The 26,991-nt window shown below is 46.3% G+C and overlaps 1 protein-coding gene across 10 annotated transcripts in view; it reads left to right on the top strand.

The window, feature by feature from the left end:
* DNAH9 (dynein axonemal heavy chain 9) overlaps positions 1-26,991 on the top strand; it is a 399,480-nt gene that overhangs the window by 178,924 nt on the left and 193,565 nt on the right. For all 10 annotated transcript variants that reach the window (XM_073310874.1, XM_073310873.1, XM_073310875.1 and 7 more), the window contains 4 exons: positions 1,160-1,283; positions 5,461-5,603; positions 9,216-9,377; positions 10,478-10,711. In XM_073310874.1, coding sequence (XP_073166975.1) covers positions 1,160-1,283; positions 5,461-5,603; positions 9,216-9,377; positions 10,478-10,711 — 663 coding nt within the window. The remainder of the gene's footprint in view (positions 1-1,159; positions 1,284-5,460; positions 5,604-9,215; positions 9,378-10,477; positions 10,712-26,991) is intronic.

Here is a 26,991-nt window from a genome sequence, read left to right as displayed (position 1 = left end):
TTTCAGTATCTCAGCCAAAACTTAGGGGTCTATTACAGGAGCGAATGGATGAAGTTCTGTGGCCTGCAATGTACAGGAGGTCAGATTAGATGATCATTATGGCCCCTTCTGGCCTTAAAGTCTATGAGTCTATGTTAGAGGGCTCATGTGACTTTGAGATAGTAATTGAGCCCTTCTCGCAAATGCGATCATAAAGGCATGGCAGAATCTATTTGCACTTGTATGCTTTGTGATGGAAAGGGATGAAGGAAGGAAAACAGCACAGTTAACTGGTCCTATCAAAAATATTCCCAGTATGCCCTCCACAGGGGAGAAGAAATGATGCAGTGGAAAAGAAAATTTTTCACAACATTCTTCTGGTCTCACTACTCAGTGCGCAGAATATAAGTCCTTAACTGAGGCTCCTTCCCTCAGCTGCACAGTGTGTTGGGAACATGCCATGCTGGGGGCTCTCAACTAAGAAATGAGTTATTTTATTTTTATTTTGTTATCACTGAAATAAAAATGGACAAGTAGAGAATAGGGACAGAAAGAACAGCATATCCAGCCACTGAGATCATCTCCCAAATACCTCTGTCCCATCACATATATGATTCACTGCAGTCCATAATTTGTGAAACACAAGACTTCAAATATTGTGGCAGCAGCCACCAGTAGCAGATCACTGTGTAGAAAGGTCTCTGCAATCTGACACGATCTATACTTCAAACTAATCAGGGATTCTACCATCCAAGTTTAACAGAAATAGCAACAGTGCTCCATCTTCAGCAATGATCTGTGATTTTTAAATGCCCTATCTCCAATCAGAAAGGTTTTAAAAAGATCATTTCCTGAATAAAATGATTCAGAAAATTATGTATAGTTTTCTCAGGGTCTGTCTTTTTATTTGTCTTTTGTACAGCACAGAGCATGTTGTCAATGCTTAGCAAATAATAATTAATTAATACTAGCAGTATCCTTGGAAATATTCTGTCATAAAGTGGAGAAGATATAAAGAACAACCTTCATGCTAATTAATTCTGATTGTTTTGTTTTCAGTTGATCAGAAGATTTTGAACAGGCAACATCCTGCTTGAAATATCCCCAATGAAAACGCACTTTGTGACCGAGACTTTGCAGTAGATAAGCACAAACGCTTTACTTTCTTTTCAATCTACAGGCAGACTTGGCAAACCAGTATATTAAAACTGGAGTGAAGAATGTTGGCACTGTGTTCCTTATAACTGATGCCCAGGTGTCTGATGAAAGGTTCTTAGTGCTGGTAAATGACTTGTTAGCTTCAGGTATGCATCTCATTGATTTTATTTCCGGTCTCCTTTTCCACATAAATGTGCACATAGTAATGTCTGCAGCTGTTCCATAGAAGATATTGTAACATTTGCTAAAAGTGATAACTGAACAAAATAAGCTATAAAATTTGTAAATTAAATCTCAAGGAAGAAAGCAGCTAGTAGATTTTGGCCTTCTCAGACATCTGTGACCCAGTCAGTTAGTTTGCACCCTACTTTCAAAGCTCTTTAATTCTACTTATAATTGTTAAGTCATTTCTGTGAGGGGCAATGTGCTAGTGGAGTGTGGAGTCAGAGGAAATGTTTCATTGAAAGATGTGCAGTGTCCATTCCGGTGAGAGGCAGTTTAGTGGTATGACATAACTCCCACTAGTCCTGGCTAGAGAATTTGACTTCACCCTCTGCAAGAGCTGGGTGATTAATGCAAAGCCATTGAAAGACCACGTGTTCGAATGTCAGATAGCTATTCAGTCCAACCACGTTTCTTTCTTGTTCATTTTTCTAGACAAATGTGTGTGACTGGTCTTTATGTGCTTGGTAAATAGCTGTTCTTCCCATGAATACCCCAATTTCTGTGCAGACCATGACATTTGCATGTGAGTTCAGCATTTGCATTTCACCTCACTCTCAGTTAGCTTAACAGGGCACAGAACCAATATAATGGATGTACGTGACCAATGATACACCACAAATAGTGAATAATCAAGAGTTGACATAGAATATTAGTATTGCATTCATAGCTGAAGTGAAGTCTGTAGACAGCCCACTGTCTGAAATTTGTGCATATAGTGTTCAAACAATCTGAACAGCAAATGAATTTGCAGATACCAGAGACTGTTTGTGGATAATTCCTAACCAGAAGAGTGGTTTAATTTGCTGGGTAAATTGTGTGTTGAATATAGTTCCCCCTGCAGCCCCATGCGCTGCCCTCCTGCGGGGACAACATGAGCATTCCCCAGCCCTAATTACAGCACTGTAGCTGCCTGTCAGCATGGAGGAGGCCCACACAGTCTTTCTTACAGCTTTCTTTTTCCCTTCCAGTCACCAGAGGGCTGCCCGTTTGTTTCAATGGGTCTGCTCTGAGACGAAGACATGATCTTTCTGACAGCAAGTCAGTGCTAGCTGATCAGTGAGGACTTTGACGGGATGGTATAATGGGCTTATGAAGTCCTCTGGCTCCTTACGTGGAATTATTTTTATTTGCTTAGAAGGACCCATGAGACAAGACCTCCCTGTCCGTTAGCCCCAGACAGGGCAGAGGGGACTCCTTCCGCCATTCACCATCTGTCTAGGGTGGCGGTCTTGATTGTACCCCCCTTCTCCTTTTCCCCCTTTGCTTGCTCATGTCTGATTCACCCTTCCTTGCTTAAAATGGGGGAGGATAAGTGGGGAGGGGCTGATGCTGTGGCCACCCACTGGAAGTACATAGGAGGAGGAGGAAGGCCTGGTGCTTTCCTGCTTATTCTCTTCTTTGGAGTTTTCTTGGTCTTTCCTTCGGGGATGTGTGTGTATGTCTGTCTGTCTTTATACATGTATGAGAAAGCTGCCTGTATCCTGGAGATGGTTACAACTAAGGAGGTCCAGGCTGCCTAAGGGTTTGGGGGTGTCATTCCCAACTCAGATAGACATACCCACACTAACTTTGATCAAGCTAACGTGCTAAAAATAGCAGTGTAGCCACAGAGGCATAAGCAGAGGGAGGGGCTAGCCGCTCCAAATACAGTCCCAGCTGAGACCCTAGGTACCTGCTCAGGTGGCTGGCCCATCCTGGCACATGTGCTACAGCAGCAGCTACACTTCTGTTTCTAGCACACTAGTTCAATGAGAGGTAGTGCAAATATACGTCCAGCTCAAAGTGTATACAGGCAGTCCTTGACTTTACGACGTTGGACCTACGATGAACGGCACTTACAACATTTCTAATTGACACCCTGATTCTACTTACGACAGTTGATTTAGACTTTACGACACTCGGTCCCGCAATAGAATGGATGGTGGTTTCGAGTTACGACGTTTCGACTTATCGAGGACTACCTGTGCTTAACCATGGACCAGAGGGGAGAAAAGGTTATGTGTCACTGGCTTAGAAGGCCTGCTGGCTCCTGTGACTGGAAAAGGGATAGATCCTGTTTCTGTGGCATTAGGATGATATTATGGTTGCTTTTGAAGGCCCGTATTTCCCCAGAGTTACCTCATGTGGTAGTGGGGATGCAGGGGCTATCCCCTATTCTAGGTACAAGGAAATACCTTGGTATCTCAGACCCAATGAGGCTAGGGCTGCCAACTTTATAATCACACAAAACCAAACACCCCTGCCCCGCCCCTGCCCTGCCCCTTCCCTGAGGCCCTGCCTCCACTCATTCCAGCCTCCCTCACTACATCGCTCGCTCTCTCCGACCCTCGCTCACTTTCACTGGGCTGGGGCAGGGGGTTGGGGTGTGGGAGGGGATGAGGGCTACAGCTGGGAGTGCGGGCTCCAGGGTGGGGCCAGAAATTAGGGGTTAAGGAGCAGGTTTGGGGCAGGGGTTTGGGGTGAAAGAGGGGGTGAGGGCTCTAGCTGAGGTTGCAGGCTCTGGGCGGAGGCCGAGGGGTTTGGAGTGTGGGAGTGGGCTCTGGCTGGTGGTGTGGGCTCTGGGCTGGGGCTGGAGATGAGGGGTTTGGGGTGCAGGAGCGGGCTCCGAACTGGGGTAGGGGGTTAGGGTGTGGGAGGGGGTGCAGGGTGCGGGCTCCAGGAGAGGGCTCAGGGCTGGGGCCAGGGGGGTTGAGTGTGGGGTGCAGGCTCTGGGAGGGAATTAGGGTGCAGGAGGGGGTTCTGACATGGGGCAGGAGGTTGGTGGGTGGTGTTGGCTCTGGCCGGGGAGTGCTTCCCTCAGGCAGCTCCTGGTCAGGGGTGCAGTGGGGCTAAGGCAGGCTTCCTGCCTGCCCTGTCTCTGTGCTGCTCCTGGAAGCAGCTGGCATGTCCGGCTCCTAGGCACAGGCGTGGCCAGGCAGCTCTGCATGGTGTGCACTTCACATGCCCACAGGCATTGCCACCACAGCTCCTGTTGTCCATAGTTCCTGGCCAGTGGGAGCTGCAGAGCTCAGGGTGGGGGCAGTGTGCGGAACTTCCCTGATCACACCTGTGCCTAGGGGCTGCAGGGACATGCCGGTCGCTTCGGGAGCTGCGTGGAGCCAGGGTGGGCAGGGAGCCTGTCTTAACCCCACTGCGCCACCAACCGGACTTTTAACGGCCCAGTCAGTGGTGCTGACCAGAGCTGCCAGGGTCCCTTTTCGACCTGGCGTTCTGGTCGAAAACCAGACACCTGGCAACCTTAAATGAAGCAATAACTGTAGGTAACTTGTGACTTTTCATGGCAATGTCTGTAGCAGCTCAGTGGGAAAGGATGTTTTCTGATTGGTTGACTTGGCTGCTTGCTTCTAATTGATTGCATGTTTTTGTTTGTTTTATTTGTTGTATTTATCATCATAACTTAATAAAGAGGAGTAACATTTTGCTGGTTTCTGATCAGCTGCTGTTTCCCCCCTTAATTGTTAATACAGTACCAAATAAAGCTCAGATTTTCAGCAGTCTGATCAGATAATGATCATTTCAGTCCAGACAGGGGTCAGAAGGAGATAAATTAGGGAGTAGTAAAGTAAGGAATCACTACAATTCTGTTTGCATGCATACATTCTTGGCAATTAACTGAATGTACCATTAGCTTTTTAACCATAGTGATCTGTCATTTATTTGAATACAGCTGCAGATGGCATTTTTAAAGAGCTGCAGAACTTGAATATGTAACAAATTGCTTTGCAAAACTGAAATGATTCACTGTTGTGTAAGGCATATTGGGGATTAAATTTCCTGAAACCTAAATAGCAGAGTCAATCAGAAAGCAATGCAGTTGCTATTTCCTGATTCTGAGATTAGAAAGTACTTTCAACTTCTGCTTGTTTTAAGGTTGTGCGAAAGTTTAATTAATTGCCAGTAAATCAGCTCTTCATGGGCAGATGTGGCTTACTCCTATATCATCTCCAATCTGATGAAAGAGGCTCACTTGGATCTGTGCTATGGAATCCAGTGACCTAGTCTGTATGAGATCTCGGCTCCACAAACAACTTTATACCATCAAGGTAAAAATTCCAGTTTGCCTGTTAGTTTGTAAAAATGTGATCCCATTTTTCCCAGGTGAAATTCCTGATCTTTTCCCTGATGATGAAGTTGAAAACATCATCAGCAGTGTGAGAAACGAAGTCAAAAGCCAAGGACTGGTGGACACCAGGGAAACCTGCTGGAAATTCTTCATAGACCGTGTTCGACGACAGCTAAAGGTAAGACTATGCCCGGGAGAATTCACATCCCTACCATTGGGCTCAATGCAGGGGTAACCCTACAGAGTGAAATTCCATGGCCTGTGATATACAGGCAGTCAGACTAGGTGATCTAATGGTCCCTTCTGGCCTTAAAGTCTATGAATACATGAATTGTCCAAAACTCATCAAACAGCGCTTCAATTGAAGGAATGTACCACCTCTGATAAGTGCACCCTGTACCTTTGTATAGTAATATGATGATTAGGAATTTCTGTCCAATCTTTTTAATATATTGAACTAGTAAGGTGACACAGTGACTGATAACATTTCCTTAAAGACTTTTTTTTTAAACATTTCTCCATATTTAATTAAACACAATCTCTCATTCCCCAAAAATGGTGATTTTTCCCCACAGACCTCTGCTAAAATATCATAGACCTTTCCATTTTTTAGGTGGTACATTGGGATTTAGACCTGGACTCACGTGGCTAAATCCTTGAATGCTTCTTGGAAAATCTAGGCCAAAGGGGTCATCTTAACGTCATATAAGCCTGGTACCTTAATGCTTTGCAGCTATGGGAACTCAAATCAATTGTCTTCAATCATATGAGTTGTGGCATCTAGACTAAAGGAGATGAGTTTTGACATTTCAGCTCTAAAGTGTTGCTTCTACCTATAGCACAACTTCTCAAATCTGGAAGGTCTTATAAATAAAGAGACCCCAATCTGATATGGGGGGCGGGGGGGAATCTGATATTCATTTTAAGACTCTTTGGGTTTTAATATCCCTAGGTTTCTTATTTGATTGGCATGTAGGATTGCATAGGAAAATGACTCGTGCTAGAGTATCAGGCAACTTCCTTAACCTTTGTGCCTGCCAGTTGGACATTAGGTCATCATTCAATAAATCCAATCATTACCCAACAGGAAGTCGTCTTTCTTTTTTTTAAATAATTTGTTTCACTCCAGCTCATTATCACTTTACATCTGCAGAGGTTGCATCAGTGCTAAACAGTGTTATTGTTCTGAGAAGCCAGTCTTTTCCTTGTCAGGACGAGGCTACCCTTACATTGCAAGTGCGATATTGACTTTGCTACAACTAAACAAACACACTCAGAATTTCACACACCGCATCCTACGGTAGGAAACATGGTTCCTGAGAAGTTTGCGGAAGATCTTTTGGAAATATGCCTAATTTTGGCTACAGCTTTGTTTAAGCTATCAGCCTTGGAGAGGACAGGTGGTAAATACATTGGGAGCTCAGGGGGATCCTAGAACATGCACAGCGCAGAGACATGCCGCTGGGAGCTCACTCACATGTTATTTGAACTTGCTAAAATACGAAAAAAACAGTTTAAAGACTTGCCAAAGGGTGGGCCCCCCTAGTCGCTAGAGAAAGCACTGTGGGATAAGGAGCTAAGCAGCAGCAGGAAGTTGAAAGCAAGCACGCCTCCTGCAGGACACCGCTCAATGCCCCACTTCCTGTTGAGACTTGCTCTGTGTCACACCCACACACAAACTCCCTGGGTGGGGACTGTGTCTCTTGCGAGGTGTTTGCACCATGCCTGACACAATAAAACCTCAATCTCAACTTGGGGCATCTGGTGCTTCTGCAGAAACAGTCATAGTAATAAATAATAATAATGATACCACCACCAGGAAGCAGAGGTAGAGTGCGAGACAGAGAACACAGCCAGGCTAGAGTACAGCAGCATACCTAGGGCAGTGAAACAGGGCTGGGAGTGAGGAGCTTCCCAACCTGTGTTGGTGTAAACTAGCTCCTTGGCCGTATTGTACCATTGTGTTTGTGTCTGAGTGAGGTGCTTGAGAACAGGGTACCCCGCTTGTCAATGGCAGCTGTTCATGTAGGCTAGATCCAGTTGGTTCAGGAGCAGAAAGGGGAGTATCAGGGAACTTGTAAGTGTCTGAGGGCCAGCCCCAGCCCCTCTGCAATGTGAAGCTCCCGACAGGCAGCATTAAAAACTGCCACTGCTTGAGGTCCCAGTGCAGCGTTGCTATGGTAGAGCAGAGCTCCATGCCCCCGTCTCCCAGACACATCCCCTAGGCCAGGAAAGTGGGAGGCAGGGGAACAGCTGCACCAACAGAGTGTTCCCCTGTGGTACAGGAATCTATGCTGGGCATCTGTGGAAAGGTTATGACTTCTTTGGGCCACCTGAGTCCCCTCATGACCAGTGCCCCCTGTGGAAATGTACCCTATGGTCAAAGGATAGCTGGATTTTTCACGAAGAGAGGAATGTTTTGATTCATTGAGACCTGGTTCCATGTTTCCATTTCCTTGTTCTTTCTCTTTAACAACATGATAGGGAACAGCTGTTCTGGGGTCAGCTGTTAAGTGTTGCTAAATTATTTACTGCATTTAATAATGGAAATCTGCGCTCTGTGTAATAAACCAAGAAGCAGACTATAACATGCCTTATACATCGAGTGTCCCAGATTTGATCAGCACAGGGGCTGTCAGCACAGGAGTGGATCTCAGACTGAACAGCAGACTGGAGGAGAGCAAATGTCAATATGTACAGCCATTTTGCCTCATCCCACTCGGGGCCTGTATCACAGCATCTAGCACAGTGGGGTTCTGGCCCATCACTAGAGCTCCTACAATAATACAAATATTTAATAACAACAACAATAGTAATTAATAATGGAGCATAGCCTGGCAGTACCTGAGGGTTAGGACCTTGATCTTTGCCCAGCACACAGAGAGTAACACAGACAACTGCAAGAGGCTACACACCTAAATCTAAGGATGTAGAAAGAACAGTGTGTTGGTGGTGTTTGTGAAGTAGCGGGTGATCAGGTTGTTAAAGGCTGGATTACATAGCCTGAGATAGACACGTATAGGATCTTGGAGTATTGTATACTGCTCTGTGTATGAGAGACAGAGTTTGTAAAAGCCAGTTAGATGACAATACTCAGTAAGCCATACTGAAACAAGATACAATAGATAAAGGGCCTGATTCTATGCTAGGGCCCCTTTCCAGCACTCCATACCCTAGGGTCTATATCTATTTACAGCCTTTCCAAGGCCCCGTTATGCTGCCAGAGTGGTGTATGAATGAGAGTCAGGCCCTAAATATGCAGCATTGAGTAACAGTGAAACTTTGCTAGGTGCTGCCAGCAGGGTGATTCTGGCCCATTTGTGGGTGTGGTGTTCTGTCCCCTCTAGTGGCACCAAGACCACTTAGAGATTAGTGAGTCTGCTTTACAGCCTTAGCTAATAGCCATATGGCTTTTAGCTCATGCAATAGAGGCTCATGCATTTAGCTCTAGATGTCCCAGGTTCAATCCCGCCTGCTGACGACTGGGATCCGTCGGCATTACAAAAGCAGTTCTTCAGGGAAGCAGTTTGCTGTTATTTCAGAGAGAAAGGAGTGCTTGCTGTTTGGTTATGCTGTTTTATATGGAATTTCCAAGTGCGGACGCACCGGCCAAAGTTGCAAAGGCTCAAAGCTCAAGAGGTCATTCTGGGTGCGGCTCCTGATCTTACTCTGAAATCCTCCCGGGGAGTCATTCTCCCAACAGGGAAAACCCAAAGCTGCAGCTATGTTGGGTGCCTCCCAGCCTGCTGCCCTGCCTCTTCTCAGTGCTCTTATCCTTCTTGCTCCTCAGGTCGCTCTTTGTTTCTCACCCGTTGGTAACAAGCTGAGAGTTCGCAGCAGGAAATTCCCAGCGGTGGTGAACTGCACAGCAATAGACTGGTTCCACGAGTGGCCTCAAGAGGCATTGGAGTCTGTCAGCCTGCGTTTCCTGCAAGAAACTGAGAACATTGAGGTGAGGTTCCAGCAGAGGTAACCCCTGCTGACTCTGCAGCTCCTGGTTTGTCAGCCAAGAGTTCTTCCAGCCGGAGATGGACCCTGAGTGCCCCAGTGCACTCGCCGTGATCTCATCAGCGAGTCATGAGCGGCTGTAGCCTTGGCTTCATTAGCAGAAGTGAGAAGCTGCTGCGTCCAAGCCCAGCCTGAACTCCCCTGTGAGAGAGGGCTGTAACTCAGCCACTGAGTGCAGGCACCCGCTGTTACTGTAAGCAGTACATTCAAACCAAATTCCCAGTAATGTTACAGTAGAGCCTCCATTCCACCAAAAGACACAGCTTTACTGCTCCCAAATACACATTGTAGACAAGTTGCTGACTGTGCTGTATCCTGCTAATCTAAATCAAACCAAGCTGCCCTGGAACGGGCTACAGATATTGGTCAGCATCTGAGAGAGACGCAGACCTTAGTAGGTGCTGGGTCGGGAACACTGTGTGTATGCGCGTGCGTGCACTCACACACACACACACACGCTCACACCCCCTCTAGCCCTCCCTTTCAGGGGTCAGGATTGTGTTGGTGGTTTAGGTAGTGTAAATTGAGGTTTACAAATCAATCTGGACAGTAACCAGACTTGGTTCCTCTGTGCTGACACTTGCATAATTATTCCCCAGAATATACTTCCTTTGCTGCATGTGTGTCTGAGAATTTTTAGGTATTCTCAAGAGGAAATACATTTGTAGCTCAGTTTGACGGCTACTTAATACTCAATTAACAGCTAAATGGATTTATTCATTTAGCTTTTCTACATAGTATTTAGTTGAGTCATATTGTCTAGAACGTCTCTTTTAATGAGTATGTATTTTCCAGTCTGTACAGAACTGTCCTTATTTTAATTAGTAAAAGGGAGTTATTATGTACAAATGAATAGTATAAAAATTACTCAGTACAGTATGTTCAAATGTAGAACACAAGCAACTGGAGAAATTCTAGAGAGAGTAAAATTAATGAAGAGCCCAAATGAGATGCTACACAGTCAATTATGCTGTAGTAGAAGGCAATGATTAATAGATTTGCTTACTTTTTGTTTTGTTTAAAATATAGTCTCTTTCATTTTAGCTTTCAGTGAAAGACTCAATAAGCAAGTTTATGGCCTATGTCCATACAAGTGTCAATGAGATGTCCCGGTCTTATCTGAGCAATGAACGTCGCTATAACTACACCACACCCAAGTCATTCCTCGAGCAAATCAAACTCTACCAAAATTTGTTATTTAAAAAGGGCAAGGAGCTGACAGCAAAAATGGAGCGACTGGAGAATGGCCTGCAGAAACTCAACAGCACATCTGCACAGGTGAGAAGACCCTTCTCTCGTCTCTGGTCTGAATGCTGATTTGTTTAGTTGTTTCTCAGCTCAATGCATACTGTGCTTCAGTTTGGAAGAAAAACTACAGATTAAAAGTGGGATGCGGGTAGTGAATGTCGGTGGTGGATCCTGGCTTTAGCATCCCCATCTCTCCCCTCCAGGGCTTGTGCTCAATTCTCAGATGAGACATGTTTCTGTTCCATGGGGGGAAGGAGAGAAAGAGTGAGGGTGTGTGTGTGTGTAAAGCCAGCTGCTGTGGTTCTAAACTAATCGCTGCACAAGTAGAGAATCAAGTAGAGATCAATTTGATAAGTAGGTTTATGTAATTATGGTAATTGTTTCTCAGCTACACATAATATAGTATGTTTGCATAGTCTGGGCCAGAGTGAGACCTGGAATAAGGTCAAGGGAGCTGAAGTCAATGAGTTTGCAACTGCTTACACCAGATCAGCATCTGTACAGCTTCAGCTACACATTGTATCTTTTCATACTGCCATGGGTGTGTGATAAAAATGGGTAATGATGGGATCATTTTCCCTTACAAATCAGGATACATGTCTTTAAGAAACCTTAGTTAATGAGCATTCCTGAATAACTCAGTAGACTGAAATCCACTTGTAAAGAACCTATCTGGCTAAACCGCTAAAATGATGACTGGCTGTATATTGTTCTGGGTATTTGGCAACTCTCTCAACTCATATGACTGCATTCCATCCCTTTGATCAACTTGGGCACTCACCTCTGCATCTTTCCCTGTTTCTCTATATCCTTTCTATACATTGGTAACCAAAACTGAACATAGTATTCCAGCTAAGACCTAACCAGTGAATGCTCTAACCACTTGTCTAGAAGCTAAAAATTGGCCACCCCCTCTTTCTCTGGCCTGATTTTGAATGGGACTTAATCTGGTATGGGCTCTGAGCATGCCTACCGGATTGGGCTTCACAGGTGAGCTAGGTGCTCCTCCACTGATCCTTTCCCACTTTTTGGATCGCTCAGGGGCTCCTGCAGGAGATATGCATCTGGAGACCTAGCATGAGTCAGCAGTGCACCTGCCCAAAGACGGAAACATCAGTGCCAAGAACTTTTACCCTGAAAACATAGGTGTCGAGTGACTGTAGATGCCTGCAGAGTTAGACAGCAGCTGAGCAGGAGTTTTGTGGACAACAGTGGTGTCTTAAAATTGGATCTTCAGTGTCGAAGTACCTTTGTGGATCCAGGCTTGTGCTCCTATTGCCAACATAGTTCTCACTGCTCTTGGTGCCTGGCGGTTAATGGCTAGTTAATGATCGGAATTGAATATGTCGTGGCACCTTGGGACACTGATTTTAACCTGGGCCCTTGCAGTCTTTTCTCAGGGTGTTTCTTGAATTAGCCATTCTAGTTTCAAAATCTCCCCTCCTCCCCCCGCCCCTTTTGGGATTTGGAAATCTTGGCATTCGTGATTAGCTTCTGTTTTAAGTAGCAGTCTCTCATTAGCTTATGTACTAAACAAAACTTCAGACAATGGCTGTCCTCCATTTCCAGGAAAGTCACAGGCTAGCTCCCAGATAATGAAACTGGACAAGTCTGCTGGTTGAATAATTTATTTTTCAGAGCTATGCTCAATAAAAAGAGGTCTGTTCAAAGCCCTGTTGCTAAGTTAACTTTTAATATGACTTCTGTTAAAATTGCATCGCTGAATTCTAGATCCAGGTCTTGCCTGTTGTACCAATTAATTGCTGACCTTTGTGATGCAGTGTTTGTGTTCTTGAAACGCAGCATGGGCATTCAGATTAAATGTGCCTGCTGGGAACCTGCCCTCCAGGTTTTCTGTTATTTAATAATTCTTCTTGCTGTGTTCCTGGTCATAGTCAAGTCTTTCCTCTCTCCCAGTTGGAGTCACAGTGCAGTTCCCTTGAATGCCTGGCTTGCTTTGTTCTTTTTCTTTCTCCTCCACATTAGAAATTGCTTATCTGCCTACCCAGAACATATAGAAGCGTCTCACAGAATCTTCCCATTTCTTAGCGCAGTTGATGATTGCACACTCTGTATTGCTATTAGTTGATGATCTCATTTTCTTCTTTGAGTAGTGTCCCTATGGGTGCTCCACTTTAGGTGTCTGTGTGCCTCTGCACCTCTAATCAGAGATTTTTGGTAGCAGTATCCCCTTGAGCCTGGGCATGTGCTCTCCCTCCCTCATGGTCTGCCTCGAGGCTATTTAGCACTGCATGGTGGAACCCCCCTCACTTCCTTCTCTACCGCCTTTGGCCTCTGACCAAAGGAGCAGTTGTCCCTTCCTTATCTGTGTCCTTAGCATAAGTAGTGTTTGTTTTGTTACCTTTGTTCTCCCTAAAAGTACTCAGGCTAGTGTTTTATTTTTATTTTATTCCTTTGGTTTAAAAAGAAAAGAGAAAAAGGAAAAGAACTTCACTTTCCTTCCCTGTCTGGGGGCATTCTCTCCCCATCCCCCGGCATCTAGTAGACTCATAATTATTTCTTTTTCGGTTAAAAAAAAAAAAGTAAAGACGGTGTTCTTCTGCATATTCCTCCCTGCTAGAGGATGACACCCCCTGCCCAGGGGCTTGCCTGGCTCGCTCTGCTCCAAGCGGTGCCTCTCCTGCCAGGAGTCAGTTCCTGTAATGGCCAGACACTCACTGTGCTTATGCTCTAATAAATTGGTTAGTCTCTAAGGTGCCACAAGTACTCCTTTTCTTTTTGCGAATACAGACTAACACGGTTGTTACTCTGAAACCTGTCACTGTGCCTGGGAGACCCTCACAGAAGAGCTTTACCTGCCACACCTGAAACTGCAGCCTCACAGGAGCTGGGAGCTTAAGTAAAAATTCCCCCCAATAGCGAAAACACTTCAGTCTGCAGGGGACTCCGTGGGGTGTTGACCCCGGATCATCCCTGGAGCCTTCACTTCAAAAGGGGTTGTCAAGGTTCCTCCCCCACTCTGAACTCTAGGGTACAGATGTGGGGACCTGCATGAAAAACCTCCTAAGCTTATCTTTACCAGCTTAGGTCAAAACTTCCCCAAGGTACAAAATATTCCACCCGTTGTCCTTGGACTGGCCGCTACCACCACCAATCTAATACTGGTTACTGGGGAAGAGCTGTTTGGACGCGTCCTTCCCCCCAAAATACTTCCCAAAACCTTGCACCCCACTTCCTGGACAAGGTTTGGTAAAAAGCCTCACCAATTTACCTAGGTGACTACAGACCCAGACCCTTGGATCTTAAGAACAATGAACAATCCTCCCAACACTTGCACCCCCCCTTTCCTGGGAAATGTTGGATAAAAAGCCTCACCAATTTGCATAGGTGACCACAGACCCAAACCCTTGAATCTGAGAACAATGAAAAAGCATTCAGTTTCTTACAAGAAGACTTTTAATAAAATAGAAGTAAATAGAAATGAAGAAATCCCCCCTGCAAAATCAGGATGGTAGATGTCTTACAGGGTAATTAGATTCAAAAACATAGAGAACCCCTCTAGGCAAAATCTTAAGTTACAAAAAAAGATACACAGACAGAAATAGTTATTCTATTCAGCACAATTCTTTTCTCAGCCATTTAAAGAAATCATAATCTAACACATACCTAGCTAGATTACTTACTAAAAGTTCTAAGACTCCATTCCTGGTCTATCCCTGGCAGAAACCAGCATATAGACAGACACCCTTTGTTTCTCTCCCTCCTCCCAGCTTTTGAAAGTATCTTGTCTCCTCATTGGTCATTTTGGTCAGGTGCCAGCGAGGTTACCTTTAGCTTCTTAACCCTTTACAGGTGAGAGGAGCTTTCCCCTGGCCAGGAAGGATTTCAAAGGGGTTTACCCTTCCCTTTATATTTATGACAGGGGTCGAGTGATGAAGAGGAGGAGAGAGAGAAACAAAGAAGAAGCCACCAGCAGACTCCCCCTGGAAAGGCTCCTCTGAGCAACTGGCCAGCCAGAGGGGTGTTCCCCAGTGCGGCCACCTCCATAGGACAATATCAGCAGAGGAACCTCCTGCTGTGAGCTCAGCTGCCGCTCCTGGGCTGCTGGGAAGCTCTGGAAGCTGAAACCTGAGAAGGGGCTTCCTGCTCTGAGCTCTGCCCTGCTCTGAGCTCTGCTCTCAGCACTGACAAGGGGCTTCTGTAAGCTCTGTGCTGCTCTGAGCTCTACTCTGGGCAACTACTGCATGGAGAGGGCACAGTTAGCCTACCATCTCTAAAACAGCGACACAGAGAAGCCCTGCCGTCAGCTCTGCTTCTGCATGGAGACACCAGAGGCTTCCATCCTCATGCTCTGAGGCAACCATACAGTCCCCTAAGGAGAGGGGACAGTTACTGTACCATCTCTAAAAGAGCGGCATAGAGGAAACCCTTTGGTACCATATGCAACAAAACTCCCACCTAGGAAGTGTTCTGCACCTTCCCAACTATTGATACCGACTACAGACACTCCTCTGGGGTTCCTGATGAGCCCATGGTAACACAGGTACTTTGATACTCTGGAGACCTGTGGCCTCAGTACCCAGGGAGAGACCATTACCATACTATTTCTTTAAAAAGTGGCACCAACAAACTTTTTATACTGGGCAAAACTCTCATTTAGGGAGTGCTCTGCCCAACTATCGGTACTGACAGTGTACCACGGACCCTCCTCTGTGGTACCAAATGAACCCATGGTACTGCATGAGCTCTGATACCCTGGAGACTTGATGATTGGGAAAGAACCACAATCCCCGTTACTTGGTACCAGGACCCCGGTATCGAGCACATTCCGGCACCCAGAATCGCTCTTAGCACTGGGCTGTATACTGCCAATACCCCAGTCAGCAGCACCCTTACCCACTGACAAATCTGACACTGGCCAGGAGAAGATCATTCCCTGGCCCCTCAAGGTAGCCCACCACCACACTACAAGGGTCATCCCCAATTCCATCACGCCAACCTCTCATGCCTGCCTTCCTGCCTCTCCCTCCCAAGGCCATATTGTAACTCTTTGGGTATATACACACACGGTGCGATCGTCTCCGGTGTCTCTCAGGGAGAGTCCACCAGATGGTTTGCTACAGCCTGGCACCTGAGCCAGGGCAGGGGAGAGCTTTTTCAGAACAGGAAAGAAGGGGGAAGGGGAAAAACAAACAAACAAAAAATCACCTCTTCAGCACACTTCTCATCTCTCCCAGATGAGACTGTGCTGCCCACTCTTCATCACTAGGTGAAGATTTAAGAACTTTCTGAATCTTACAAAGAGGGTGGCAGACGAGCTGCAGATTCCCTTACAGGAGGTGGCAGATACACATCACAAGTTGGTGGAAATTCTGCACACTACCTTCTCATCTAGAACTATCCTCCCAATTAATGGGCTGATTCTAAATCCTACCAAAATCATCTGGCAGAGCCAGCTTCCATTGCACCAACCAGCAACAGAGTGTAAACAAAAACAACCCTACGTCTCTACCCAAAGAGGCAGACTTTGTTTTCAACATCACTCTATCATAGTGGATGTGGTTAATGCATGAAGCAAGCAACATAATGCCAAGTCAACTCCATAGGATCAGGCTTCACAAGATGGCGTATTCATCAACAACATTACTGTTTAGAGTCATAAATTACCAAATTGTCATGGCCAAAACAATTTTGTTAATCTTGGGAAACCCAGGATGTTTCTGAAACATTACTGGAAACACAAAAAGAACAGATTCAGACCATTCGTAGAGAAGGTCAGTTAATAGCCAGACCGGTCCTAGGGACACCATTGGATGTAGCTGTCACAGCAGCCTGCCCAGTCTCCATGACAGTGGTACTGGGGTGGGTTGTGGGTTTTTTTTTTTTGTTTTGCTTTACCTCTCTAGATTGCCCAAAGAGCTACAGACTTCCAATTTGAAGGGCCAAACTCTTTGCGGAAAAGACAGATTTTCTCTCCACATCCTGAAGGATTCTCAGACCGCACTACACTCCTTAGGAATCTACAATGTGGAACAGAAGAGAAGATATACCTCTCAACCACACCACAGATCACAATCTTCTCAATATTCACCATCTCTGTGCTGTAAAGAGCCACAGTGTGAGAGGCCCAGGGCTCAAAAGTTAGAACAGTCTGCACCCCAGTCCATGACCTCTCAAACTGCCTCTTATAAGCACTTTGATGAGCTGGTCAGGGGCCTGAACAATGATACCTTACAGCATCAGCTGCCATCTATTCACCTGTCACGCCACTCAGAAGTCACCTTACCTTACTTCACAGCAGTTAGGACCAGCTTTAGCGAAAAGAGATTGATCTCTAGCCCTGAACTTACAGGGTGCCTACTTCCATATCTCAATACAACCATCGTACAGGAGATTTCCTACTGCTTACCTTTGGGGCAGGAGCATTAGAGGTACAGATTGCTCCACACAGGGTAGTCTCCAAGGTTCACTTCATTGCAGTGGCATACTAACCCTGGTACAGTGACTGGACTTTATCAGCACCAACCTGATGCAGGACAAGCGAGAGCGCTCCTCTCACTACCCACATTCACCATCCTGGGACACGTCTCCCTAATATGCTGGGGAGCTCACCTACACAACAACAAGGTTCAGGACAAATGGCCTTCAACAGAAATGACCTTCCATATCATTCTTTTGGGGTTAGGGGCTGTCAGGAGTGCCTGTGCACAAACTCTGCCTTTCATCAAATACTCACAAAGGTTTTGATGGACTTAATGTGACCTGTATGTTTTGTATAAACTGCCAAGGAGCTGCCAGATCTCCCTCCCTCTGCAAGACAGCATTCAAACTTTGGAATTGATGCACCCATCACAATGTGCTCATCTCAGCTGTCTGTCTACAAGGGATACAGAACAGGGTAACCAACAGTCTCAATTGGAATTTTCTCACGACAATGAGTGTATACTGAATTCTCAGGTGCTTCAAGATATAGCCACCCTTTGGGGAAACATTCACTGGCAGTTGCCCTCATCTTCCCAGTGGATAGGACCCACTTGCATGTCTTTTCTCAGTTTCCTACCCTATCCAAGATTCTGTTGAAAATTCAAGAAAATAAAGCGAGAGTTATTCTGATTGCCCCTCTTGACTATGACAAGTCTTGCTCCCTTACCTGAAGCAGATGGCAATATGCCCTCCTGTTCCTCTGATGTCAGCCCATTCCTTACTCACTCTCTCAAAACAATGCTGAAATGATTCCATGCTGACCCTTCACCTGAACCCATGGGTCCTCCGCCTCCAGGCTTGGATTTTTCTTTGTTCCAAGGCTTAGAAGCTCTGACAAGTTGAAACACATGTTGCAACACAACCACAAGTTGACCACTCCACATACATGTCTACAAAATGGAAATGACTCCAAGTTTGTACCATTCCAAATGGACAGACTCAACATCATCTTTCCTCCCTCTGATTTTGCACTACATTTTAAACTCTCACTCAGATCCCTTAAGGTACATCTCATGGCGAAAATGGCTTCCCACTTGGAGTTTGCTCAACCACTAATGCGTAGACTCTTTAAGGGCATCGGGACTCTCTTCCCCCCGTGACACCACCTGCTCCAGTCTGGGACTTTAATCTAGTTCTCAGGACTTGGACTAGACCTCCCTCCGAGTCCAGGGCAACTTGTTCTCTCTTATACCTGTCCATGACAACAGCATTTCTAATTGCCATCACCTCAACTAGGCACATGGGAGAAATAGCGGCCCTGATGGCACATCCATCATTCATGGCCTTTGTCTTTAAATAAATAAATAAATAAATAAATAACTCTAAGGCCGTATCCCAAGTTTCTCCCTACTTTTTCTGGACTTTCCATATGAATCAACAGATTCATCTCTCTGTTTTTTCCCAAAACCACACTGTGACAACTGGGAGACAATTGTGCATATGTTAGATATTAGAAGGACATTAGCATTCTACTTGGACAGGACTAAGGACTTCAGGAAATCCCCTAAACTCTTCCTTTCGTCCACAGAAAGATCCAAAAGCTCTGTGATATCTCCTCAAAGACTATCCAAATGGATCTCTAGTTGCATTAATCACTTAGCAAGGGCGCAACTTGTTTCCGTCCATATGCACTCCATGAGATCAGTTCCTACCTCAATCACATTCCATAGGGATACCCCATCTCCCCAGTCTATAGAGCAATGATTGGGGCCTCTGTCCATTCTTTCGCAGAACATTATGTGATCACTGAAGATTTGGCCGCTGACACCATCTTTGACTCCACAGTAATCTCTGTAGTAAAAGACTCCGCTCCGAAGTCCTAGCCTCCAGTGGTGGGTACTGCTCCGGAGTCACCTAAAGGGGAGCACCCATAGGGACGCTACTTGGAGAAGAAGAGGAAGTTACTCACCTTGTGCAGTAACGATGGTTCTTCGAGATGTGTCCCCCTATGGGTGCTCCACAACCCACCCCCCTCCCCTCTAGTTTGGAGTTCTCTATAGGGCTCTGTGGTAGAGAAGGAAGTGAGGGGGGTTCGCCTGTGCAGTACTAAATACCCTCAAGGCAGACCACAAGGGAGGGAGAGCACATGCGCAGGCTCAACGGGACACTGCTACCAAAAATCTCCGATTAGAGGTGCAGGGGCACACAGACACCTAAAGTGGAGTACCCTTAGGGACACACATCTCGAAGAACTGTTACTGCACAAGGTGAGTAACTTCCTCATCTATGCTGAGGCACTCGTGGATCTTTTTGCTAACACTTTGATCTGATCGGCCTTCAGATGATGATGTGGGAAGGAGCATGCTAAAATTTTCTGATTTCCTTGGGGTGTTCACTTACAGTCATTTCTCAACACCTCATTCTTTCTCTTCCCAGTCATGGCCTTAGAGGGCTGTTCTCCATTTTAGTCTTTTCCTCCTCCCATTGCCATTCTGCCATCTTCTGGTAAAAAATGTCTCTTATGCTTGCATCAATGCTGGCAGGCACATGAAGGGTTAATGTTGTAGGTCTCACTGTACCCAGAAGCAGCACTAACTCTTCTGTGTCACTTCTGGGGTGTTATGAGTAAAACACTCACCTCTGTGACCTTGACTGCCTCACAATACAAGAGTCCAGCGAGATGCCTCTAGCCAAGCAAGACAGGTAGAGAAGTTCTTCTTTGAGTAGATGAAGCCATGTATTCCTTGTAGGGTGCACACGCCCAGCACACTGAAGTTGGATAACTTTTCCTAACAGTATCGTTAGGGGCGGTGCTTGTGCCCTGTGGCCCTAGCTCCACACCAGCTATATGAGGGTGGCGCTGCCTCAACACCTGTCAGTTCCTGCTCACCGCTGGCAGCTAGAGTCTGAGCTCGGCATCATGTTTTCACCTCATGTTTTCAGTCTCAGTTTTCTAAGAGTTTTTGGTTTTCCTCTAGATAATAGTAGTACCTTAGGTCTAGTTTAGTGTCAGTTAAAGTAGTTGGCTTCCCTGTGTGATGTCCTCCCCAGAGTTCAAGCATTGTCTGTCATGTGGGGGGCATCCCCAGCAGTGATCCCCATGCTAGGTGCTTGTTGTGTCTGCTGAGGGACACGCTGAGGAAGAGTGCTCCCTCTGTAAGTCCATCAAGAAGAGGACTCAGGTGGCAAGAGACTTAGGATTGAAGTAGCACCTTCTGGAGCAGGCCTCGAGGCCTGCTTTGGCACCGAGGCCTTGGTCTGATCAGCGGTCGCCTGTGGAACTAGCAAGTGATGCTGCTCCACATTCGAATTCTGCTGTCTCTCCCAATAGGGACAAGAGTTGTTCTCCCTTCTCTGGTGCAGTGAGGCAGAGGTCCCATAAGATTAATCAGGACAGATCCAGAGCTCAGAGAGACTCTGCACCATGCTCCCTCCAGCACACGGGATGGAGCAGGTCCATCTAGCCGCTTCCCATTACCGCACGAAGATCAGCATCAGCCTGTACTGTTGACTCCAGTTCTGGCCATGTGTCGTCAGTGCCAATGACGTCGGTACCAGCACTGACTGTCTCAATGCTGGTGGTGTATCAGATGGCTTCAGACCTGTTTGGCTTCCTCAGTCCCTGATTCTCCATTAGTTCAGGTGTTTTCCAATGCTGTGGTTTCTACTGCTTCATCCTCCATTGTGCCCGTGGCACCTTCTGACGTGTTGCAGAACTGCTGGGTTCATGGTCACTTCAACTCGCACTATCCTTGTCTCAGGCTGTTGAACTGAGACGGATTCCGTGCCTGGCACGGAGGGACCCTCAACACTGGTCCATCCCTGAGCACCGTCATTGCCCTGGTAGCAGATCCCATTGTAGAGCTCAGTACTGTCCTTGGCTGTGGTGCCAGGGCCTTCTCCTGTACTAGGTTGGAGTGTGTCTTGCTTGGTACCAGCTGTGCCAATTCCCTGTTCCTCTTCAGCATTGATGCCACCCCATGTTGGGCTTTGGATGAGTCTGATTGTTCACCCCATTGTCATCAGAGAATCTCTGGGACTCCTGGAGATCCAGGTCAGGGTCATCTTCTCCTTTGTTGTCACTGATAAGCAGCAGAAACCATCCTCAAATCAATATTGCTTCCGAGGTCAGCATTGTTCCCGGATAAAGGACAGGGGCTCTTGGCCTGGTACCAACTGGCCACCAGTGCCATATCCATTTGCCCAGTGGCCTCCTTGGAATCCTTGAGCAAGATCACTCCAGAACAATCGCCAGTCCCATAGGTGGCTCCCATTCCTGAACCACCGCAGCTGCAAGCAACCTCTGAGTCTGTTCCCTGTGGGCCTCCAGGGTTATCCTGATCGGATCTTGTGGTTCAAGAAAAAGATCCATCATTGGCACAGCAAACTGCTTCTTCATCCTTTCCAACCACTGTACAATGCTGGGATCCTCCTCTCCCTCAGTGCCTGAGCACTTTAAGGCATATCAGGACCACCTTAGGCACATGGCCTTTAGGCATCCAGGCTGAATTTGTGCAGGAGAATATGAATAAGCTGCAAGATATTCTCCAATCATTAGCTCCTGGGAGAGTAGCCCTCTCCATAAATGAGGCTGTCTTTGAGCCTGCAGAGGCCCTCTGGAATATTCCCACTTAGTTCCATCTCATGGCAATGCTTGCAGTGAAGCGGTACTTCATCCACATGCAGGGTTTTGAGGGCCTTTACTCCCACTTGGCCCCTAACTCTCTGCAGTGAATGACAGGGCACAACAGGGAAGGTATAAATCTATGTCTTAGGACAAAGAGTCCAAAAGGATGGACTTGATGGGGAGCAAGATTTATACCTCTTCTTCCATGCAGATGGGCACTGTGAACCAGCAGGCATTGCTCTATAACTACAATGTTGTTAACAGGGCAATATAAGTTTGTGGACAAGTTGCCAGAAGCCCCCCGGGAAGAGTTTAAGGTGTTAGTTGCAGAAGGCTGTATGGTAGCCAAGACCGGGTAGTCAGTGTTTCAATGTCAGTGTTTTCAAACTCCAGGGTAGAAAGGCTCTTAACTCAGAAGAGGGAGATTATGGGGGTTGTTGGAGCAGGGCATGGAAGAGTGGGTAGGAAAGGAGGTGTCTGAGCTGTGCAGTCAAGGATAATGGAGAGCTTCAGCTTTTCCTCTCAAAATCCTGCACATCCATGCCACCCCATTCTGTCCCCCTTTCTCCTAGAAATGCCTTCACTGACACCAAGTGAGTCCCTGCACTGTTTCCGCCCTGTCTCCCCAGTTCCTCAACCTGCAGATTCTATCCCAAGATCTGCCTCTCCATGGGGAGGAGGTCTGAGGACAGAGAACCAGGCTGTGATGGAGAGGCAGAGGGACAGGAGGTGAGAAGACGTTGTAGGGGCAGTGAAGGGACTAACATGCAGAAGTGCATTCTTTGGCTGGGGTAATTATTGCTGACAAGCCAGAGGCACTGGAGGGTGAGAGTGGGCTGTGGTGCATGGTGATGCTGAGAAAAGCCAAAGAAATTAAATGCCCTAAAACATCATTAAAGCAGAATTAAGGTTGCCCAGTGCTGCCTCATGCCCTTCCAGAATGTGGTGAGTGGCTAAACATAGACCACTGAAAACCAGGAAATGAAGAGTCAAGGTACATGCTTCCCCCAAGCAACCTTAACTCTGCCCCCTGGAGCTGGCAGTAGCTGCTGGGAATGCTTAAGTAGTGTTGATGCCATCATAAGTAGGCCTGGAGAAGGACTGTGGGAAGGTGTCGTGTTTTGTCCCAGATTTGAATTGCATCACTTTCCTGCATGCACTCCAGCTGTGTTCACTGTGGTAGCTGTGACTGTATTAAATGACGGAGAGATTATTTGAAACAGTTTGGCAGAGCCGTCACTGTGATATGAGGAGAGGTGCACATGTGCCTTGAGGGATCAAGTCTGCCTCATTTCAGTACAGAGTTCTGTAGGTTGTGTCAGTTGCAGTGCACAGGGATCTTACTGCCATGGAGCTCGTCAGCAGTCTGATGGCAGACGTGACAGCGGCCAGTAGGGTTTAAGTGAAGGCTCAGAAGGAATCTTCAGGGCAAGGGTGAAGGGGAGGTAACATTTAGGAACTCTGGGGTGGTTTGTGTGATGGCTGAGTGTAGGCCAGGCGTAGGTAGCGCCTGGTCACTATGCCTGACCTAACCATGAGCTTTGCATGAGCAAAAATAAGGTGTTAGACTGTGTCCTAGAGGGAGCTGTCCCCAGAGTGTTCCATGCATCAGCAAGGGTAAAGTACGGGTGTTACTAGCATGCTGGGGCATTGCTCAAAGAGGGCAGAACTAAGGTTGCACTATGGGGGTGATGTGTCCCTTACCTTCCTATTTCTTGGTTCTCAGAGAAAGGTTTGGTTTAGCCTCTCTCCACATTCTGGAAGGGCACAAGGCACCATTGGCAACCTGAACTCAGCATTGACAAAGTTTTGGGCCATTTAACAGATGCATTAGCACTGTAGATGCATCACACAACTTGTGTAAGTGGTGACACATGGTGTCCTAAGCTCTGATTCAGCAAGGTACTTAAACATGTAAGTATAACACTGACAGACCCCGGTTGTCGGTGGGCAGGAACGAACCTAGGACCTCTGGAGAAAAACGTATGAGCTAAAAGCGACAAGGTTCTTAGCTAAGGCTGAAGCAGACTCATTAATCTCTAAGTGGTCTCGGTGCCCCTAGAGGGGACAGAAGACAACACCCATGAGGTGTGTGGGTTACATAAGCAGTCCTAATGATATCACTTGTGCTATTCACTTGAGGTTACTCATGTGCTTAAGGTTCTTTGTTCATCAGGCCTTAATGAAGAATGTGAATGAGACCCTTCAGTCTGCTGTGGTCTAATCAGGATTTTGTAAAGCTTGGATATTGCAGTAATGGGGGCAAGAGAAGTGGATAGCCTGAGAAGATAAATGATGTTTCTATGGACATTGTAACTCCAAAGGCTGGAGTTTGCCCAACCAGTATAGGATTAAGAGTGCTGCAGTCCAGCATTTGCAATCCTGATGAGATAAAACTGTTTGTTATGTATGGATAAGGCTGTCTCCATTTGTGTTTGTTTTTTTCACCCAGGGCTTCACTGCAGGGGAACATGAAGTTATTTTGGTGCATTTTCCTATTATTATGTTTCCACTGAACAAACTGAACATTTCACAGTTAAACATTCATTGTTAAACTGTACATTTCAGCCTTGTCACTAGGAAAAAAGGTATATTTTTAACATGTGCCAAAATCCTAGTATAGACAAGGCAAGGTGTCATTTTAACATGTTAGCACCCAGGGGTCGGCAACTTCAAAGAAGAAGAGCCATTTTTTTTGTATTTGTCTTTGATCAAAATATTACGAGAGCCACATCACACGCAAAGCTATTTGTAGAGTTAGAATTTATCAACTAATAATAATTGAACATATTAAAGTTATTACTACTCACTAATACTTTTAATGTGACTTCTGCTGTTTGAATTTGAATATAAAGAGCTCCAGCTTGCGGCAGGGGATTGGGTTGCAGGAGGGGGTTCTGACCTGGGGCAGGGGGTTGGGGTACGGGAGGGAGTTTGAGATGCAGGCTCTGGCCAGCAGCGCAGCAGGACTCTGGCCCGACACTGCCCCAAAAGCAGCTGGCTGCTGGCACGTCTCTGTATGCCCCTGGCGGGGGGCAGGTCTGCATGCTGCCCTGCCCCCATCACCATCCTCACAGCTCCCGTTGGCAGGTTCCTGGACAAAGGGAGCTACGGGGGCGGTGGTTGCAGGGGTGGGCAACACACAGAGACCCGCTACCCCTCTTCCCACAAGAGGCGCACAGAGACGTGCCAGGAGCTAACCTCTTCCAGGAGTGACTTGGAGTCAGAGCCCTGCTGCGCTGCCGGACGGGAGCTGCACCTCACACCCTCTCAAAAAATGGCTGCCAGCAAGGGGGCTGCCAAAGAGCCACCAGGGGGCAGCCAAAGAACCACATGCTGCTCCAGAGCTGCAGGTTGCCGACCCCTGTGTTAGCCATACAAGGTAAACTCTATGGGAAGACTGTGGGTTCACTGCAACCAGTTAACACATTAAAACAACAACTTGCCTTGTCTACACTAGGAATTTAACGTTAACTAATATGTTAAAACACACCCTTCGCCTTATGTAGAATGGCCTTTCATGCTTTCAACTTTTTGTGTTTCTTTTGAGTGTAATCGTAACTCTGAATTTCCTGGGTTTCTACTGCTTGCGTTTGTTATTGCAAAGGTTTTGCCCTTCAATTAGTTCTGTGTGCTCTCAGCCTTTACTCCAGTTTAAGGCAGATTTTGTCTGGAAATGTTCTCACAAGAGGTGGTGTAACTGAGTGTACATCCACTCCTTTTATATAGCTGTTGTAAGACTTGTGTAGCCCTGGCAGGTTAATCCCTTGTTTGTCTTGTCATAGCCATTTAAACCACATAAAGCTTCTATTCACACATGTATCGAGTATTGTGTTACTTATCTTGGGCAGGAGGTCATAGGCCATATCTGCAATCAGCGAAACCTCACACTTCAATTTTTCCAAATCTCAGAAGATTTAAACAACGAACAAAAAGATGCTGCTCAGTTTGCTGCTTGAAGCAATTCTGTACCCCAGCAAGCTCAGAGTCATTTTGATTTACAATCTCCTCTTTGTGCTGGTGGAAACAGCCGTCTACAACAGAACAACAGGAGGTGAAAATGGATCAACTGCTCAGCATGGGAATACAGAGAGTGTTCTAGGAACAGCCTCTGCTTGAAGCTAATCCAAAATGCCAATAGCTGCAGCTTATGTGATTACATTGCGTTAAAAATTGTGTTCCCTTTTCTGTTATGAAAATGGAATTATTACAGTGGTTCTCAAACTTTTTTTTTCTGGTGACCCCTTTCACATAGTAAGCCTCTGAGTGTGACCCCCCCAATAAATTAAAAACACTTTTATATATTTTTAACACCATTATAAATGCTGGAGGCAAAGCACAGTTTGGGGTGGAGGCTGAGAGCTTGCAACCCCGCATGTAATAACCTTGCAATCCCCGGCAGGGTCCCAACCCCCAGTTTGAGAACCCCTGAATTATTAGCAAAAGCTAAGGTCCGACTTGTATTAAGTATTGTTACACAGGTCAAGAGGTACCCCAGGTGTTATGAACAGTCTTTCATTGTGTAGACTGCATGACAAACTGGTCTCTGAGGTCTAGGGAGTAAGTGACTGTGTATATTCATTGAAGTTGGTAATTTCAGAGAGAAAATGAGTGAATATTAATTTAAATCACTAAGGCTGAAAAGTGTTTTGTGCTCCGGTCTGTAAATGTCCAGACTGCAATGGTCGCACCTAGCATGCGCTGTGTGGGTCGCTGTGCACACTGCCTCTGTCGTGAAGCACACCTGCACTGCACAGGCATGCTGCATTTCCCAGGAATGTGGTGGGATAAGCTGCTGAAAGAGAGAGCTGATCATAAGTTGTGGTCACAGGTAGATTAGGGGATTGAATTGGGTATATATTTTGTTCTGCAATGGGAGGAGCATATCTGCAAAATCACCTCATTTTCCTCCTCAAAACTTGCCCTTCCTGTCATGGTGCTTACAAAAACCATGACAGTGGTTAGGCTGCTGGAGTGCTGAGACCATTGCCCCTCACGCTGACCGGCAATGTGTCGTTTTCTTGTGCTCCCTCTTCTGCCTGTCTCCACCTATCAGTTCTTATCTCAGACTTAGATTGTAAACTCTTTGGATGGGAGCTGTCTGTTTGTTAGGTGTTTGCACAGCTCCTAGCACAACAGGCTACTGCTCCAGAACCAGGGATCCTAGATGCTATAGTTAATTAATTAATACAATGTAAGTTTTCAGTCACCTACCAGTGGGATCCTGCTCAGAACAGCAACTGGACCTTATGATGTGGGCATTGGTTTCCAGTTGTATATTCCATGTCCACAGGATAGT

Source organism: Lepidochelys kempii, chromosome 14, assembly GCF_965140265.1.
Source record: "Lepidochelys kempii isolate rLepKem1 chromosome 14, rLepKem1.hap2, whole genome shotgun sequence".
In the NCBI taxonomy this organism is placed as follows: Eukaryota; Metazoa; Chordata; order Testudines; family Cheloniidae; genus Lepidochelys; species Lepidochelys kempii.
The sequence above is the reverse complement of the archived record's forward strand: the minus strand, read 5'-3'. Positions and strand labels throughout refer to the sequence as shown.